The sequence below is a fragment of the Amblyomma maculatum genome, chromosome 11 (assembly GCF_055883805.1).
Source record: "Amblyomma maculatum isolate TAMU_Amacu chromosome 11, ASM5588380v1, whole genome shotgun sequence".
Classification (NCBI taxonomy): domain Eukaryota; kingdom Metazoa; phylum Arthropoda; class Arachnida; order Ixodida; family Ixodidae; genus Amblyomma; species Amblyomma maculatum.
The window spans coordinates 20,523,428-20,542,550 of NC_139354.1; the positions used below are offsets into that span (position 1 = coordinate 20,523,428).

The 19,123-nt window shown below is 45.8% G+C and overlaps 1 protein-coding gene across 1 annotated transcript in view; it reads left to right on the top strand.

The window, feature by feature from the left end:
• LOC146173032 (large neutral amino acids transporter small subunit 2) overlaps nt 1–19,123 on the top strand; it is a 141,475-nt gene that overhangs the window by 89,939 nt on the left and 32,413 nt on the right. The window contains exon 3 of the mRNA XM_084584836.1: nt 12,682–12,807. Coding sequence (XP_084440962.1) covers nt 12,682–12,807 — 126 coding nt within the window. The remainder of the gene's footprint in view (nt 1–12,681; nt 12,808–19,123) is intronic.

Here is a 19,123-nt window from a genome sequence, read left to right on the forward strand (position 1 = left end):
TTTCACATAGCGAACAGAAAGACATGTGCAGGCTTTAGCGATGTTCAAGTGAACGCTTAATAAAGCTTTTAGTCGACGGTTGTACCCCAGTGATGAGTTGGCTCTAAGGTCATATATTTATTTGTATGTAGTGTTTTCTACCAGAATGATCACAAGCTGAGTCACCTGTCAATAAAGAAACCTCGCTCAATGATTTCCCTAACCCTACCCTGCTTTAACTTTATGCTCTCCGTCTCTGCAAAACTCCCTACATCATCTACAGTACCTCATACACTCGTCTGACGCACTGCCGTACCGTGCTGCGTCTTCTTGCCCTGAAAGTTTCCAAGTTGGAAGTCAGTTGGAAGTCAGAATAAAATAGATTCGGGGGGGGGGGGGGGGGGGGGGGGGGGGTATCTGTTTATCGCTCTCGGATGAGGCTGTTAGAGTGGCGGTGTTCCAGTTCTGAACGCATTTCTCCAACATTTCTGACCGAAAAATGAGCTCCGAGCTGGTTTTTCTATGTAGTGTTTCTGGCTTTGCGGAAAGGGAGAGGAAGACGATCGCCCTTTCCGTCTCTTCTCAAAGCCTACCTGCCACCCCCGACTAGAATAATATTGATTCTAAATTGAAATCGAGTTGAAAAAAGGACGACAAAATAAGGGACAATGTAAGCAATACAGCGCGTTGCGCAATTACCGGCAGGCTGTAGAATTCTTCTCCCAGCTAAACCGCGGAATCCTCGCAGCTCAAATTTTGCGCAGAAATGGCATTTTGTCGTTAGTATCTTTAACACCAAATTTGTTTAGGGTGCTTGCCTGATTCAATCAGAAGAAGTCGGATGTTCCCATCGTATGAGGCAGCGGCGCTGCCGCTTAATACGATGGGAACATCTGATTTCTTCTGATCGAATTAGGCAAGCACCCTAAACAAATTTGGTGTTAAAGATACTAACAACAAAATGCCATTTCTGCGTGAAATTTGAGCAGAGACGACTCCGCGGTTTAGCTGGGAGAAGCATTCTACAGCGCGCCAGTAATTGTGCAAAGCGCTGTATGTAATCGGAATTCGGAATAAATTAGCCCCAACAGTGAGCTTAGTTTGATTCTTATAGGTGTGAACTGTGTTAATTATGAAGTAAGATCACTTCGTACTGGAGTTTATAAACCCGTGAGGAGTGGGGCGTGATTCGCCGCACGTGCTCTTAGTGAGCCTCTGTAAGGCTGCACAATACCAAGCCTATCCAAACCTGCTGCGAACAGACTGTTCATCGCTTGTTGCCAACGGACGCTATAAGCCCAGCCGTCGCGACAGGTAGGCCCTAAATGCCACTGTAAAAAAAAAAAAAGAAAAAAAAAAAGAAAGAAAGAAAGAAAGAAATCGGAAAGAGAACGAGCTAAGCTCTGTACAGATACGACAGCGCAGTTGGCGCTGGCTGACATAAGTTGTGGACGCATGGGGGAGGCGGCTGTCTGGCCGCCCCTTTCCCATCGGGGCAGTGTTACACGTTACGTGCGAGTTTGGCGGGAATTCTGCGACGGCTGCGTTTGGTTATGTGATCGAGTGCTGCGCGTGCATCACATGACGGGGAAGGATTATGGTCATTGAGAGCTTCGAAAACTTGCTTGGCGGCAATGGGACATCTGTAGATCCTTTATAACACCCAGTCCTCCCTAAGGCACGTGAGAAACGCGAGGAACATTGCTTTTTGTTTGCTGTTTCCTTTCTTTATTCCTGGTTGGATTGCACACGTCGAAGCTCAGACTGCGGGCTTCTCCAACCGTGTCTTGATAATCGCCTATGAAGGCAGAAAGCTGCGGATAAGGGAGAGTGTGTTCGGGGGGCATACATATATCCCAGTCGGAAAAAAAACTACGGAAAATTTTCTGTTGTTACGATAGGATTTCAGTGCAGCTTTTGTCAGGAAACCTGTTGTGAAACTGTCCGTACACAGAATTGTCTGTAGTTACAACAGAAAAGTACTACAGAACTATCTTCAAAATATATTGCACACACAAAAACAAGGACGTGAAGGTAGTACACACAGCAAGCGCAGAACCTTCCACGTCCTTGTACCTTCATGTCCTTGTTTTTGTGTGCGCAGTATACTCTGGAGATGTCTGACCGACTCGCCCAACAACACACTCTTTTATACCACAGAACTACAGACAACAAAAAAATTACTACAGAGAAGCTACAGAACTACAGAAAAGTACTACAGACCTACTGAAAAATCTGACGTTTTAGGCAGAACTACACAAAATTTTGTATTTTTGACCCGGTTCCATAGCTCTTTTTTTACTGGAGTGCATCACACCTTTTAATAGTCTATAACTATCATTTCGCTTAAACTGAACATTAAAAAGACAAAGATCATGGCGTCTTGCCCTATCAAGTCCTGGAGCATCAAGGGACAAGAAGTGGAAGCTGTGACAGATTTTCTCTTCTTGGGCTCCAAGATTACCTCGGAAGGAGACTGCAGCCATGAAATTAGGAAACGCCTGCTTCTGGGAAAGAGAGCAATGGTTAGCCTTGACCGCCTAGTAAAGAGCAGAGACATTAGTCTGCCAACCAAGATCCGTATAACTCGTGCTATGGTCTTTCCAGTTGTGATGTATGGATGCGAGAATTGGACTGTGAAGAAGGCTGACCGCCGAAGAATTGACGCGTTTGAATTGTGGTGCTGGCGAAGACTCTTGAGAGTTCCTTGGACTGCCAGAAGATCAAATCAGTCGATATTGTCGACCATAAACCCTGACTGCTCATTGGAGGGTCAAATTATAAAGTTAAAGCTCAGCTACTTTGGTCATCTGATGAGAAGAGAGGAGTCGCTGGAGAAAGATTTGATGTTGGGAAAGGTTGAGGGTTGCCGGAGAAGGGGTAGGCAGCGAACGCGATGGTTAGATGGCATCCTCGAGGCACTGTAGATGAAGTTATGTGATGTTAGGAAGATAGTGAGAGACCGGAAAGCGTGGCGTGACATGGTCAATAGGGTCACGAAGAGTCGCACACGACTGAACGACTGAACTGGACTGAACTATCATTTCGGGATTCGTTCCTTTGCCGCGTTGAATCGGCAAGCCGATAGACGAGAAAGGGGTTAGCGGAATAATGGCGCTGAAAAGTCAGCACTCCGGATTAGCCACAAGGGCAGTGTGCATCCACTCCGGTGTTCAAATTCCACTCAAAGGTGGCCGGTATATAACACTATAGGGGCCTGGAATGTTTGCAACGCATTGCAATTGCACCTGCGCGCGCACTTAGCAGGGAGTCTTCACTGTGCTTTCCACATATCTTCGATCGCAGAATAAAAGAGCGCTGAAAGACAACATACACGAGAGGAAAATTACAAGAACACACGACTGTTGTTTCGCGCCCAGTTTTATCTCATCCGAGTTTTTTTGTTTTTATGCGCGCGTTTGGTACACTCTCTAACATTTGTGGGTGCTGAATCATAAAAACGTTAACTTAAGGTTACACTGCTATCATATTACTGCATGCTTTCATTTTCTGCATTGGCAAAAGTATACCGCTCGACTCAACAGCATGCATGTGGTACATCCAACATGTCTAAATCGTCGCCGAAGCACCCAAGTTGGTTGTTTTGCCTAAACCAGCAGTGCAAATTCGTAAAGTGGGAAGTGTTGGACCTGCGGCGTAAGAATTTCTATTTGGAGAGTACACAGAAATATCTTTAATCACGTACGTTCCGATTAGTGCAAACGAACCGTACAGCCGCACGTAGTGTATCGCTATAATACCCCTGCGTACTAGATTGATGTGCTATATGCGCTGGGCGCACCTGTTGGTGGTGGAACTCATCGACGCGTACGGAGCCGGTGTCTGGGCTTAGGGCTTTAGCTGTCTGCAAACCGCATGTGGGCCTCACTGCTTCCTTTTCCTCCTCCTTCTCTTCCTGCGCAACATCTGCTTGACGAGGCTCTCTCCGTCTCTTTTCATTCTCTGCATCGTGTGTGCAATGGCGGTTCGCTGACCGGGCGAGGAGAAAATTGGGCTCGAGTCCAGGTAGAGGTATCGCAAATGAAAGCATCGAAGCTTGGAGCGTTTGTTCGAGTGCTTTATTCAGTGCACCAAATGTGCGAGCGAGAGCCTGATCGAAGTAGCGGAACTGAGAGGCGAGAGAAGCACGCTAGTAAAAAAGAAAATATTAGTTGTGAGTAATAATTAGTTGCAAAATAACCATATGGGTAAGCATGATTTGGGGGATCTATCTCGCAGAAAGTATCGAGGTATGAACACCTACTTACCGCCATTAATCATGAGAAAGGTGCAATTTTGCAAATATTTGAGGGAGGCCTTTGTAATACATTGACTACCCTATACGCGACTAGGCTGATAATGATGAGTTTTAGGCAGCACTGCGCATCTTACAGTAGGCTAGACCATCAGCTCATCTCCAGACACTATCAGCGAGTCGAGATTTTAATTCGGAGATTGGTAACTGATATGAACGAGGAACTCCAGCTGTGGGCTGGGGTGCCTCTGAGCATGCGCGCAGCTGCTGGGGGCCTTTGCGCGACGTCTAGGCCTGCTGTCGTTCGCCTTCTTTTACTGTCATCAAGAACGGTTTTCCACCTAGCACACGTCCCTGGCATATTTCTTATATGAAAAACAAGCATTGCTCAAAACAAACAGTACATGTAGGAATATCTCCGGTGTACAGTAATAAGAACTTCGCGGTATAGCTGTCACCTGTAGCCCACAATGACGTCATGATAACGTCACTGTGTAGCAGTGGGCGCTGAGATCGAGTTCCCCTGGCAACCAGCCCGAGAACACGCAACCGTACACCGTAGCCGCATCTCCGTATGCACGCGTGCACGAACAGACTGCACTCTCGGGTTTCTGCTATGGGAGAGAATGTAACTCTTTCGAGGGCAATCCGCAGTGCCCGAGGTTAATACCTTCTGACAGCACTGCCACTCAGCTGTCTGCCCTGGACCTGCACTGGCGGTGTTACCCGCCCACACATCATCGCTGCTAGCGAGAACGCCCCCTAGGTCCTGTTTGAAACACGAAGCGCCCTTCCACAAGCTGAAGGGTGGACGTAACAGCAAGAAAATATCAAACGTAGGGAGGGATAAAAGGAAAGCTGTTTATGTCAGCTGCGTCTTTGGCCGTGTCAGTCGACCCGGCAGCTCTCAGAGTGAATTTTTTTTCGCCTTCTTTGCTGAAGGGGGTCAGGTTTTTTATTTTATTTTAAACTCGAATTTTTTTAAACTTTCACGATAAGTTCTCCTCAGCTTTCTGGACACTTGTGCTAAAATAAGCAGCGGTTCGATGTTTCGTTGCTGCACAAATGCTTTTTTTTTTTAAAGTTTCCTATTTCGCGGCCTCGATCTACAACGCTACAACATTCCTACGGGCAATCTTAGATGACGTCACCGGATGCGCGGCCGTCTCTATGCGCCCTGCTAAAATGAACTAGCCCTGCGTTTGCTACAGAAGGAAATTATGTGCGCACGTTTTTTCATTTCAGTCAGAGTCACCCTAGTATTCACTGACAGTCGCCAGTTTAGCCGACCAACGCACATATATAGGATAGGTTTTAAGGCCGTATCCGTGACGTGACGGGTTGGTGCGCTGTGACGTCATAGGTTGGGAGAAAGCTACTTCGGTCTCAGTTTCCACGTTTTTTTTTTGTGTATTTTTTTAAAATACTTCTATTCATCATATTGAAAAACGGCGTTTTGTAATGGAGAACGGGGACTAAGGAATGTGATGTGATTATGGCGCAAAAGCCATTCAGAGTTGTCGGACTGAGCCAACATCTCCTAGACTTTGGAAAGCTGTCTAGGAGGTGTTGACTGAGCGCGCACATTGCATGCTGCTTGTATCAGAAGTTTTATTCGAAAAGCTGAAAATTTCGCATGGTCCGTCTTGTTAAGTATAGTATGCGTTGTATTTGTTGGTTTGTGCCGAAGGCAGCCGCGCGCCTGCGTTCCTGTCGCTCACGCTTCTCTCCCTCCTCTGTAACCCTCTCAGTTCGAGAGGGTTTATAATCTCGGTTCTGGGCAATAAACACTGTTCACTGCCGACCAGCGTTCGTGTTGCGGGGGGGGGGGGGGGGGGGGGGGGTTGTTCGCGCTTGCTTCACTACAGTATGGGACATATGTACCGTGTCTTCTCGACTTGACGTTTACCTTTGCCGCATTTTCACGTATTCGGTTTAAAGTTATATATAATGAGGACCAAATGTGGGTGGCAAGCTGTATCGATTAAGGTGAAATCACGATCATGTATAACCATTTTTAACCCGCTTTCTGCCGCCTCTGATGCATTGTTGCTGTAGTTGACGGCGATGCGAAACGCGCCAATCTCACCTCTGCGAATTCTACACCGGTCGTCTGGTTGATTTCATGCAGAGTCCTTTATTAGCTGTTTTGCTCCATGTCTTGGAAGCCTTGCTGAGCACTGCTTTGCCTCCTTATACAGAATAAGATCGCACAGCTCTTGAAAGAGCCCAAACCATATTTGATGAATCCGGAAATACGATGAAAATGCATGCATGACAGCTGTTTTCTTTTTTTTAACGAAACTGCCGGCACCGGGAAATAACTGTTTCATCTTGATAGGAGGCACAGACGTCTTCGTGGATCACTGTATGTGCCCCTCTGAACGCGATGCCCCCAGGTCGCACATTTACAAAACGTGATCAGTATAGCATCCGGCCTTGTATATTGTCGACTAAGCTTTCAACTAGGGGCTAGATCAACGGTCCCTAAACATTCAAAATTAAACTGGTTGTGTAAAATTTTGTGCTTTCGGGTCGATTACTGCATTTTATATGGAGAGATAGAATTGGCATACCTGTAAACTGCAGTACTTTTCTTATGATTTCATGGTGTCTATGTTTCTTGGGAGAATTTATGCCTGCAGAAAAAAAAAAAAAATTAAGGACTCTTCTGTGTACCTGTACACACAAGCTATCCACAGAGCGGCCAACCGTGACATGTTCGCACACGAACATAATGAAATATAATGCAGACTAAGAGTTCACTACTGCACACAAAGCTGCGCATAGACATCTCCATAAAGGGGAAGGGGGAATATGTGGCAGCGCCTGTTTTCTGCGTAGCAGAAAATAATAGGGGACAAAATTAGCGACCCCTTCCCTATACTTATCAGAGGGGCTACTCCCCTCTCAACACCCTCTCCTCCTTCCCTCCTCTGAGCAGGCTTATGGCTTTACTCAGATGGCCTTCCTGAGACCTGAAAGAGCCTCACCACATAAGAATGAAGGATAATGAAAACATTCGCAGCGAATCACGGCCACAGGCATCCTTGAGCTGGTCATTTACAAATGCGCGGTAGTACATAATTTTGGCACTGGATTTAGTGGCGTACCAGTCATGGGCTGATCTGGTCACGTTTAGTAAATTTGCTTTCGAGGTCTTTCTACCAGGGCGTTACCCGAAGAGAAACTAAAGGGAATACGAAACCAGGAAGTGTCCTCGAACGCGTGCCATGTCGTATAACTACTTGTGCATATACGAATTGACAGTGAACAGCGTGACCCATCAAACACTGACAGCGTTTCTCTCAATATTTTCTTTTTGCGTTCGGACTGGTTTGTGCAAGCACCGGCGCCAGGGCATGCGTATGCAGACGTCGGCGTCCGAATGCATGCCTGTTCGTTCTCTCGATACCAAAGGCCGTCCGTTCAATCAAAGCGAAAAGCGGCGCGAGTCACGAAGTTCCGCCATTCAATAGGCCGACACACAACACAGCACTGACGAGTCGAGCAGCCCCCCGGCCTGACTGCAGTTAAACCGGTCTTTCACTGTACAGACGCGAGAAGTGAACATATAACAAAAACGCTCTGCAGCTTTCGAATAGCTTTTATTTCCTTATGGCTTCTCGGGCATAACGTCCCGACTGCCCAGCCAAAGAAGCAGACGACTTTTCTGATGCAGACGAACCATGTTACATAAAAATGCAAAGCAAACAGCTGTTTTTCATTATGCGTAGACGCTGTGTTGTCAAAAGGTGTGTTGTCAAAAGGCGAGACGCAAGACGCCTTCCTCACGAAAGTATCCGGTTCGGGCAGCACGGCTGCATCAACTCTTCGGTCACTGCTTGACTTGGCGTGGTCCAGCTCGTCTTCGGGCCAGAAGAGGTGAGCTAAGAATAAAATACCCAAATAACCAGGCGGTATGGCGGTTGGAGGAGCGAGTTACCTCACCTCCCTGTACCAGACACCGTGGCAGACGACGCTGCCCGGGGTCAGCCTTTCTACCGTACTGCCTGGTTCCTTGATGGTCCGTGAGGCGTGGATACAGCGAAAACAAACAGTAAACGATGACAGAGGGGATCACCTGGGCGTGAATCCACGGAGATTAGGAAGAGACAGCTCGGTAGATTAGAAATGAGAGGGGAGGGGGGGGGGGGGGGGGGGGGGCAACGATCTGACGGCTCAGGGCTCTCGCAGCATGGAGGAAGCCAACGGGTCAGACGCCGTCGTCTGCTCCGCTTGCTTCCTTCTCCCAGGAGACGTCGTCTGCTAGCAGGTCTGCCTGTCTGTCTGGCACGGGAAATGTGTGCCAAAAGTTATTTGAGAAACCGGAGGGAAGCGGGGAACGCCGGTGATGGGACCAGGTACGAAAAGGGCAGCGTCTTCTTTGAAGCGACGTTAAAAATAAAACAACGAATCAAAAAGTTCCTTTTGAAATACTAGTCGATCGGCACCGCCGCTGGTAGCTCTGCAGGAGGACATCGGAAACTGAATGGCGCGTGATCGGCGTGGGAAGGCTTCAGTCACAGCGTCACCAGTAACTCCCCTGCCTGTATTTTGACACTACGCTTTGTTGTTTTGACGTAAACCGTACGTCCCATTTCAGACCTTGCATTCATGTAAGCACGTGCCGATTCAGCTAAGGTAACCCGAGTTGAGGATAGCGGCGAATTCCTTCATTGTTTTGCATTGCCGGCTGTTTCGGTATATGATGGCTGAGTTGGATGGCGTCCAGAACTCGCGAGTAGCACTTTCGAAATTCCCTCGACTGGGAAGCGGGCTTGGGGCATTGGTGATAACGAACGTTCCTACGACATTTTGTTGTTTTTATGCGTTGATCGAAAGCTCGATCCTTTAAAACCGAAAATCTCCCGAAAGGTTTGCTTTACAGATATCCATGTCAGTATAGCCTGTTTAACTCACTTCATTGAAACGCAACGCTATCCATGGCAGTGAAGCTCAGTTTCATGCTTTTACACTAATCTTCAACTTGACCCAAATTTATGTGTTCCTTTGTGTATTCAATTTCTTTCTTTATAATGCAAGCTTTCTCGCGTCCCTACGTTTGTGAAGTGCATAACGAGTCATTGTTGATGATGTACTGTGCCCTGTCACTTAGCCAAAGAACGCCGACTGTCGAAAACGCTCGGCGGGACACTATTGCTCCGTCTTGAAGGGTATGACGCAACAAAATGAAAAGCTCCTGTCTGCAGCACTCCTAGTTTGTATTGAAAATATTTTTGTCAGTTTTTACTCATGTGGGTTCAGTGAAAACTGCTCCACGACGTATAAGTGATGCACATATATTTGGGTGGGCTAATCGAAGTGAAAAGGTAGAGTTCCCCCACACTGCCGTGGCGACTTTTTTAAGGGAGGATAACGGAAAGTGTTTCTCTGCTGAAGAAACAGGGTTACAGAATTGATGGGAGTGAAAAAACGTCACCCTGCCGGCACCTATCGGGACTCATTAGGCATTCAATAGTGATCTCGAAGTGCGGCGATCATCCACGAGGCGGCGCTGTCACTGCAGCGACAGAGGAAAAGAACTAGGAAACTAACTAGTAAGTATGCTAGTCACAAGGACGGAGAAATAAAGAGAATTAAGCAACAGGGGAAAAACACAGAAGGTAAAAATTGGATAACTTCGATGGAAAAGAAACAGTGTGTGTAATTATACCGTAAGTGGAAAATGCAGATCAGGAAGGAAGATTTCTTTGATAACTCAAGAGGCAGTGCCCTACTTTTCGAAGCTAGATCAGGGTGTCTTAGAACACGCAGCTACAAAAAGAGATTTAACAATGGAGATGACGCATGTGCTGTATGTGGAAACTCCAGTGAAACAATTGACCATATTATACTCGAATGTAATGGTATCCATCCGGAACTTGATACAGGCGCAATCACTGTTCCTGACGCTCTGGGGTTTAGAGATACCAGTGGCCGGGTGAATAAACCGGCGGTGGAAACTAGCAAAAAACGACTGGAAGATTGGTGGCTTAAAAGCAGAGAAGTGACATAATGTTAGTAATGTAGGAACAAAAATTTAATAAATAGAATGATGGTTTAGTTAACCATTCTAAATCAATAATTAAGATATATGGAGAAAAAGGAGCATGATAGCTACTGCTACCACCCCGTTTCAAAGGGGACGCTCCTATATTCCATCCATCCATCCCATCTGCAGGCCTCCTAGAGAATTAAGAAGCTGTCTGTATTATAGTGTTCTAGTTCACTATAGTCTGCATGCAGCCTTCGCGGTTTCCAGGCCCCCGAGAGCTTGTCAATGCCGTTCTCTCTCCCTCCCCTAGTATCCATTTCGCGGTGGAGTCTCCTCACAGTTTTCTTTGCGAGCCAAAAATGGAGCACCCCCATCTGCATGGGATAGGGTGCGGTGGTGTGTGACACATAGTGCAACAGCTGCGCGTTTCTGTCGTTCCGCGAACTCGGAGCTGAAGTGGCTCCCTACCCTACCCAAGATGGGGTTCAAGGCTGTGCTGACATTTTCTTTTCTTTGCACGCACAATTGTGAGCTCGAGTTTAGGTATGCCACTATAACCCCCCCCCCCCCCCCCCCCCCTTTTCCTCAAATCTGCGCTATTCTCAGTTTTTTTTTTGTTTTTTACCATCCCTCTCTCCAGGATAGGATGTTGGATACTGCCCCATTAGGCTGTTTTATATAGCCAGCCTTTTATGATGCCGTGTTCTAAACGGAAAAATTTCTCCTGCGAATAAAACTGTTCGTGTAAACTTTTGGTTGGATACATCGAACCAGATGGTTTGAGAAGTTCCCAGTTGTGTGTGCAGTGCTTTGACTGGCGTTAAAAGTGGTTGAGGACTTTTGGCGTGATAAATGTGATTTGTACCGCTCCAATGAACTAAAAATTTGAAATGGAGATCAAGTATTCCTTTCATAACTCACACATGAGCACTGGATTCCACCCACATAAAATTACGTATGTGTATGAATCGTTTGAAAACAAAGGTTGACTGACTGATTCTTAGTGTCGTAAGGAAACTGAAAGCCTTGGTTAAAACAAGTTTTCCTATTTGAACACAGGTTGGCCTATTGTGCGTTGTGCTATACCTGTGTTAAATGAACCCCTTGAACCCTGACCCATACATTGACTGTGGCAGCAGCGATGTTGATAAATGCATCATTTTATTTTGCTCGTATAGACTGAAACTTTACTGCTGTGGTGTAAAACATAGAATATGTCATGACTGTTTCTGAGTAGAATGATGTCGAATTTACAAACAAATCTCATATTATACAAGCTTCATATTCTCAAGATGATGAAAGTTTCTCAATACCTAGTTTCGAGCTACAAATTCTTGGTGCTCTGTATAAAAATGGCCTTTTTTGGAATGACCATACTGACTTTTAACAGCTAAGGCTAGCCGCGTACTTAGCTTTCTAAAACGAAATTTTAGGAAAGCTCCTGCTCAGTTAAACGAAACACCTTACTAATATGCGCACCATTTTAGAATTCGGATGTTCGGCTTGGCACCTTGAAACCAAAACAATGTATCGTTGAATTAGAGAGCGCTCAAAAGAGTGCAACCTGGTTTGTCTGGTCAAACTTCACCCAAATCTCCTCGAAATAAGGATAAACCTGGGATGGCCCCTTCTACAAGACAGACGGAAATACTTCAGTTAAAGCTATTCCACAATAATTTGCAGGTATAACAGGTTTAAGAAAAAATACACGTATTCCGGATCCCACCTACACGTCCGCCCGAGTTGACCACTCCTCTACACCCGAAATTGACAGTGTCGAATAAACATTTTAAACATTTTTCCCCCTTAAATCCGTTCATAACTGAAACAGCTTACCTGAGGTAATAGTCGCCATACTAGAATATCGTTATGGTGATGCTGTAGGAAAGTTTGTGTTTAGTTAAATGCGTTGTGACCTTTTTTCCTGTATCTCCAAGCTGTAGGCACACAAGACGGGTGTGTGTCCTCTCGTTCTCAGTTCCTCGTCTTGTGTGCGCTACAGCTTGGAAGTATGAACCAACAAGCCCAAATTTCGATATTAATGAAGTATATTTCCTGTATGTTTCTCCTACATGCTGTAAAAGCTGTAGCATTGTTTGTTGTCTATATTACTGTATTAATTTTGTACGATATCATGTCCTACAATTTTTTTTTTTGCAGCATTACATCCCTTTTTTTGCATGTGAATCCATTGTCTTACTCGTTTTGCTTATAGTGTGTACATTTTTTCAATGTGCTACCTACACAAATTTGTATGTTTCCCTCATAAAATAATGCCCATTGGGCGCTATAGTTATGGGAATAAATAAAAAACATGGTAACAGGCTAAGTTCTTGTGGCTTCAACTGAACCACTCATTCACACATGTGGTCGAAAAGTAACATGCAAATAGACTGATCAGTTTAATGAATGATTCGATCAATAAGGGATTTCATTTTCTTTCACGCAGCGCTCCTCACTTTTGTCAACTGCTGGGACGTCAAGTGGTCCACTCGTGTCCAGGATTTCTTCACCTACGGCAAGCTGATCGCTCTGGCCACTATCATCATCACGGGAGTCGTGCAGCTCTGCTACGGTGAGCGAAAATCCCGGCTACTCTTCGTATCCACTGCGAAACATTTTTTTTTTGTAAGGAAAAAAAATGCACTGCAGCATTTGTCAAAACTCTAGGGTCATGCATCGCCACATATATGCTATCTTTGAAGTCCACATGCACGCTGCGACTCAACAACACAGAAACAACAGGTCCAATGCATTTCCTTGATTTTCTGGAAGTAACCACATTCGAATGACGTCACAGTGACGTCATCGTAGATGTTGACTCCGTCTGCAGTGATATTTGTTCTTGGAATATCCCACAAACAGATTCATAACAAACGTGGTCTTAATTGCTCTTTTTACCGTGGTCTGTTCTTACCATAATACCTTTGCCTAGATCGCCTTCTAGAAGATGCTGGCTTTGTCGAATTTCTGCGAAAAAAAAAAACATTTGCGGCATGGACGTGTATGCTTTCTCTCTGGCAGAACGTTGTTACAGGGTGCATAATTAAGCTTGTCCGTATTTCAGTTCAGTTCAGTTCAGTCGTGTCCGACTCTTCGTGACCCTATGGACCATGTCACGCCACGCTTTCCGATCTCTCACTATCTTCCTAACATCACATAACTTCATCTGCAGTGCCTCGAGGATGCCATCTAACCATCGCGTTCGCTGCCTACCCCTTCTCCGGCGACCCTCAACCTTTCCCAACATCAAATCTTTCTCCAGCGACTCCTCTCTCCTCATCAGATGACCAAAGTAGCTGAGATTTAACTTTAGAATTTGACCCTCCAATGAGCAGTCAGGGTTTATGGTCGACAATATCGACTGATTTGATCTTCTGGCAGTCCAAGGAACTCTCAAGAGTCTTCGCCAGCACCACAATTCAAACGCGTCAATTCTTCGGCGATCAGCCTTTTTCACAATCCAACTCTCGCATCCATACATCACAACTGGAAATACCATAGCACGAGTTATACGGATCTTGGTTGACAGACTAATGTCTCTGCTCTTTACTAGGCGGTCAAGGCTAACCATTTCTCTCTTTCCCAGAAGCAGGCGTCTCCTAATTTCATGGCTGCAGTCTCCTTCCGAGGTAATCTTGGAGCCGAAGAAGAGAAAATCTGTCACAGCTTCCACTTCTTGTCCATTGATGCTCCAGGACTTGATAGGGCAAGACGCCATAATCTTTGTCTTTTTAATGTTCAGTTTAAGCCCAAACTTCTCACTCTCTTCTTGTACGCGCATCAGAAGTCTCATGAGTTCCACTTCACTTTCTGCCATTAAAGTGGTATCATCCACATATCTAAGGTTGTTGATACGTTTTCCAGCAATCTTTACTCCAGCTGAAGACTCGTCCAGACCGGCCTTCCTCATGATGCACTCTGCATATAGGTTAAATAGGCAAGGCGACAGTATGCAGCCTTGCCTCACTCCTTTCTCAATCGGAAACCAATCAGTAAGACCATGCCCAGTTCTGACTGTGGCCTCTTGTCCTTCATACAGGTTCCTGAGGAGACAGATGAGGTGAATTGGAACTCCCATCCGTTGGAGAGCTTGCCACAATCTGCTGTGATCTACGCAGTCAAACGCTTTCGCATAATCAATAAAGCAGAAGTAGATGGGTTTCTGGAACTCTCTTGCTTTTTCCATGATCCAGCGAAGGTTGGCAATTTGGTCTCTAGTTCCTCTGCCCTTGCGAAACCCAGCTTGCGCGTTCGGAAGCTCCCGATCCACGTACTGCTGCAGCCTTCCTTGGAGAATTTTCAACATCACCTTGCTAGCATGCGAAATAAGCGCGATCGTGCGGTAGTTGGAACAATCTTTGGCACTGCCTTTGTTTGGAATGGGGATGTAAACTGACCTCCTCCAATCCTGTGGCCACTGCAGGGTTGTCCAAATCTTCTGATATAATGTATGCAGAATGTTAACAGCGTCATGGTTGAGGTTTTGAAGCAACTCAGCTGGAATGCCATCAATTCCGCTAGCTTTGTTCTTAGCAAGGCTGGCTAAGGCCCATTCAACTTCACTCTTCAGGATGCCCGGCTCGAGATCAGTAATCACAACCGTCTTATGTTGGGTTTGCACATTCGGGTCCTTCTTGTACAGTTCTTCTGTGTATTCCTGCCACCTCTTCTTTATCTCTGAGGCTTCAGTGAGGTCCTTGCCTCGTTTGTCCTTTATCACGCCCAGCTTAGCACAGAAGCTTCCTTTGATATCTTTGTCTTATACAGAGCTCTTGTGTTCCTTAATTGGCTGTTGTCCTCAACTGCTTGGCACTGTATGTTCAGGAAGGCATTCTTATCTCTCCTTGCTATTTTCTGAAAATCCGCATTGAGAACCTCGTATCTTTCTCTTTCCCCCATAGCTTTTGCCATCCTCCTTTCCTCAGCTATTTGCAAAGCCTCTTCAGATAACCAGTTTGCTTTCTTGAATTTCTTTTGCTTTGGAACTACCTTAGTAGTAACTTCTTGTATTATATCACGAACATCAGTCCACATCTCTTCGGGCTCTCTGTCTTCAAGATCTAATTCTTGAAATCGATTCCTCACTTCCACAGCATATTCTAATGGAACTTGATCCAGATCATACCTGAAAGGCCTTCTAGTTTTCTGCGTTTTCCTCAATCGAAGCTTAATTTTGGCAACAAGAAGGTGATGATCGGTGCCACAATCGGCCCCAGGCCTTGTTTTTACTGCTTGTATAGAGCTTCTCCATCTCTGCCGGCAAAGAATATAATCGATCTGATTCCTGTACAGACCGTCCGGTGAAGTCCATGTGTACAGGCGCCTCTTGTGCTGTTGAAAATGCGTATTCGCTATGGTCAGGTTGTTTTCTTGACAAAACTCTACTAGCCTCTGCCCAGCTTCATTTGGCTCGCCAAGACCGAACTTGCCTATAATTCCGGATATTTCTTCACTCCCGACCTTAGCATTCCAGTCTCCTATGAGAAAAACGACGTCTGATGATGGGGTGCGGTCTAAAAGACATTGTAGGTCCGCATAAAATCTCTCAACGTCAGCTTCTTCAGCAGTAGTGGTCGGTGCATAGACTTGGATAACTGTTATGTTGAAAGGGTGACCTTGGATCCGAAGTGAAATCATTCGGTCGTTTTTGGGGTTGTACCCTAGCACTGCTTTGCCCATTCTTCTGTTTACTATGAGAGCGACCCCATTCCTTCTCTTGGATTCGTGCCCACAAAAAAAGACATAATGGTCGCCGGAGTTAAATTCTCCCATTCCGGTCCACTTGAGCTCGCTGATACCCAAGATATCAATGTTCAATCTGTCCATTTCTCGCTTGACGACATCCAGTTTACCTTGCGTCATAGACCTTACATTCCATGTTGCTATGTGATATATCTCCTTGCTACATCGGACTTTCCGGTCGCTTCCCGACCCATCCACAACTGAGCGTCCTTTTGGCTTTAGCCCAGCCGCTTCATTCGTCCTGGAGCTACTAGGAATCGCCCTTTGTTCATCCCCAGTAACATGTGGGACGCCTTCCAATCTTCCGGCGCCATATATTTAATGGTATTGTGACTGGTCATAGGGTTTTCTTGGCAGGAAATACTGGAGTGGGTTGCCATTACCTTCTCCAGTGAATCACATTTTGTCAGAACTCTCTGCCGTGACCTGTCTATCTTGGGTGGCCCTACACAGCAGAGCTCACGACTTCATCGAGTTTCGCAAGCCCCTCCGCCACGACAAGGCAGTGATCCATGAAGGGGTCCGTATTCATTCTCCCGTGAATATCGCTGGTCGTAATTTTTCTCCGATGCATACCGGTCTTTCCCATCTGCTGTTTATAAGGAAGTAGTTGGCTCTTGCTCCTCTGAATACCAATCCTTCACTCTTTTTCCTTGACGAAATTGTTTTCTATTCCGCAGACTCAGTCATTCGATGTCAACTCTCATTTTCTGGTACAGCCTCTGATACGGATCATAACGTTAGTTCGAGCCATCTGCTTTTGGAAGGTAGCGGTAACATTGGCAGTTACCCACAATTTTCACCAGCGTTCTCAAAGCAGCCATCTCTTCTGGTTTACTATCGGCTTTCTTGTCTATCAGTCGATCAATAAGTTAGTGAATCAAGCTGTAATTCAACCAAATAAAACCAGTGGTGGTGCCGGCAAACCATGGTCATATTAATTTTTGTAACTCACTGCAGCTTGTTATATACGCCTTAAACATTTATTTTTATTTAGCTAATGAATGAGATTTCGTCACCAGTGTTTTCGATTATAAGCCGCTCCCTTAAGTTAACTTTCGGCCCTAAGCTTTTATGTAAAATAACTTGAAAGGTTCGAGACCGAGACGACGCCGGTGGGACTGTATGTATACTGAATAGATCAGCATTTACCGGCAGGCTCAACGGCGCGGTGCGAGTGTAGCCGCACTATATACGAGCCGTTCCACCAATTCATTATGGGCTAGTAAGCTAGAGGCGGACAGCGTAACTGTCGAACGGAGTCACGACGTAGACTGCATCATCAGTCCGGAAAGCCTCTCCGCATGCGCGGGACTCCAGCCAATCCGTTCGGGGAGTCGTAAATCAGGCGTTCGGCGTCTGTGCTGGAAAGTCATTTCGTGCCAAGAGGATGGTCGTCACAGGTGACGACGCTAGACACTGCCAGTCGTTAATGAGCTTGAGGAGTGAGAGCCAGGGCTAACTCATGCAGGGCGAACAGATAAGGCAGAGAGTCCAGGCTTACCTCCCGGAGAGAGTAGTGGGGCGAGAGACGCAAGCAGTACAGAGGCGGTCGTCGCCAGAACAATGCTGCTGTATGGTGGAAAGGGCTCACGTCAGTTGTATCTCATGAGTGTCGAAGGGTGACTAAGTAGCAGTCAGTCTTGCGACACGGTCACTCCGCACCTATTCATCTTTTGCGTGGGGTCGATGAGCAGCTTAGGTTAGAAGTCCACGAAACTCCCCTGCATACACGGGGTTTATTCGTACAGAGTGTATTGGTATATAAATACTCTTATATGGGCGGCTGCTGGTAAAGACCATAGGAGTGTTATTTATTACAAGTGCTGGCGTTAGTTTAGAGTGGGAGACGATCCTTTTTTATTATTTGTTTTTGCTCGGTGATACACTACCCCCTCGTGGGATCCTGTCTGCATGTTCTAGTACTTGATGACTGGGTTAGATCATTGCTGCTTGTCAATTGTGCGTACACTCACTTTCATCCTACTATAGGAGGGCTTGTATTGTTCACTCCTTTGTTGGGTTCATTCTTGTTTGACTTGTCGCTTATTGTTGCACCAGTGGCAGGCGAGGGTGTTTCTTTTGAGAACGAACTTCTGGTGGGCGTGTTGTGCCCTCCATTGTTTCTCGTTCATTTCACCGGCGAGTGCGTAGCCAGCGTGTCTGCGTTCTGGCGTTTTGATACACATATGCACAAACATGCACAGCGCACTTGTCGGCTGAAAAAAAGGTCACCGTCCGCACTCCAGCGCTCTCTTTAGGGCGTGAAAGCTTTCACTCAGCCGTCGTTGTGTTGGGCGCGTTTCCGGGTACAACTGCCGGGTTTTCTTTGTTTACGCGTGTCTTTTTTTTTTTTTTCCTTCTGGGACACTTGTGTGTCTACCTGTGCTGGGGCAAAATTTTCGACTTCCGGGCGTTGTTGAAGCTCGCGCCTGACATACTTTTCTTTCTTCATATCGAACAAATTCACCTAAATATGGATCGCTTATACAGTATATGGGACATGGGGGTGCCGATTCTGGCAATTATCATTCCGATGGGGGAGGGGGGGGGGGGGGGGGGCTTATGATTACTGCAAACAACATTACGTTCTAGATTTTCTTCAAGCTACAGCAGCCTGTGTCCTGTAGAGACTAATTTGAGACAGTGTTTGCTTATAGCAAAACTGCATCTCAGTTGAAAAAAAAAAAAAACTACAGAAACGTGTCAAAAATACGACAAAATATTCTGTAGTCTTGTCGTAAATGTCAGATTTTTCTGTAGTTCTGTAATGCTTTCCTGAGTCTGTAACTTTTTGTTGCAACAGGAAATTCTGATGTTACTGCAGAAAGTTGAGTTGTCACAATGGGTTTCCGGTCAAAAACCACACAGAAATTCTTTCGTAGCAACAAAAAATTTTATGTAGTTTTTTCCGACGGAGATGTACTGAAAAATAAAAAACAAATTATAATGATGATTACCATACTATAATTAATGAAAAAATTGTGGCGCAGTTATTTAAGCGTTGTTGCGATATATATATATTATGCAAAGAATTTAGGAGGTGCGCTGATATAGTATATGTATGCACGTGTCGTTACAAAGCGTCGTTAGAAGTACGGCATGAACGTTTGAGCCTTTGCTACGTTCCTATTTATTATGCTGCG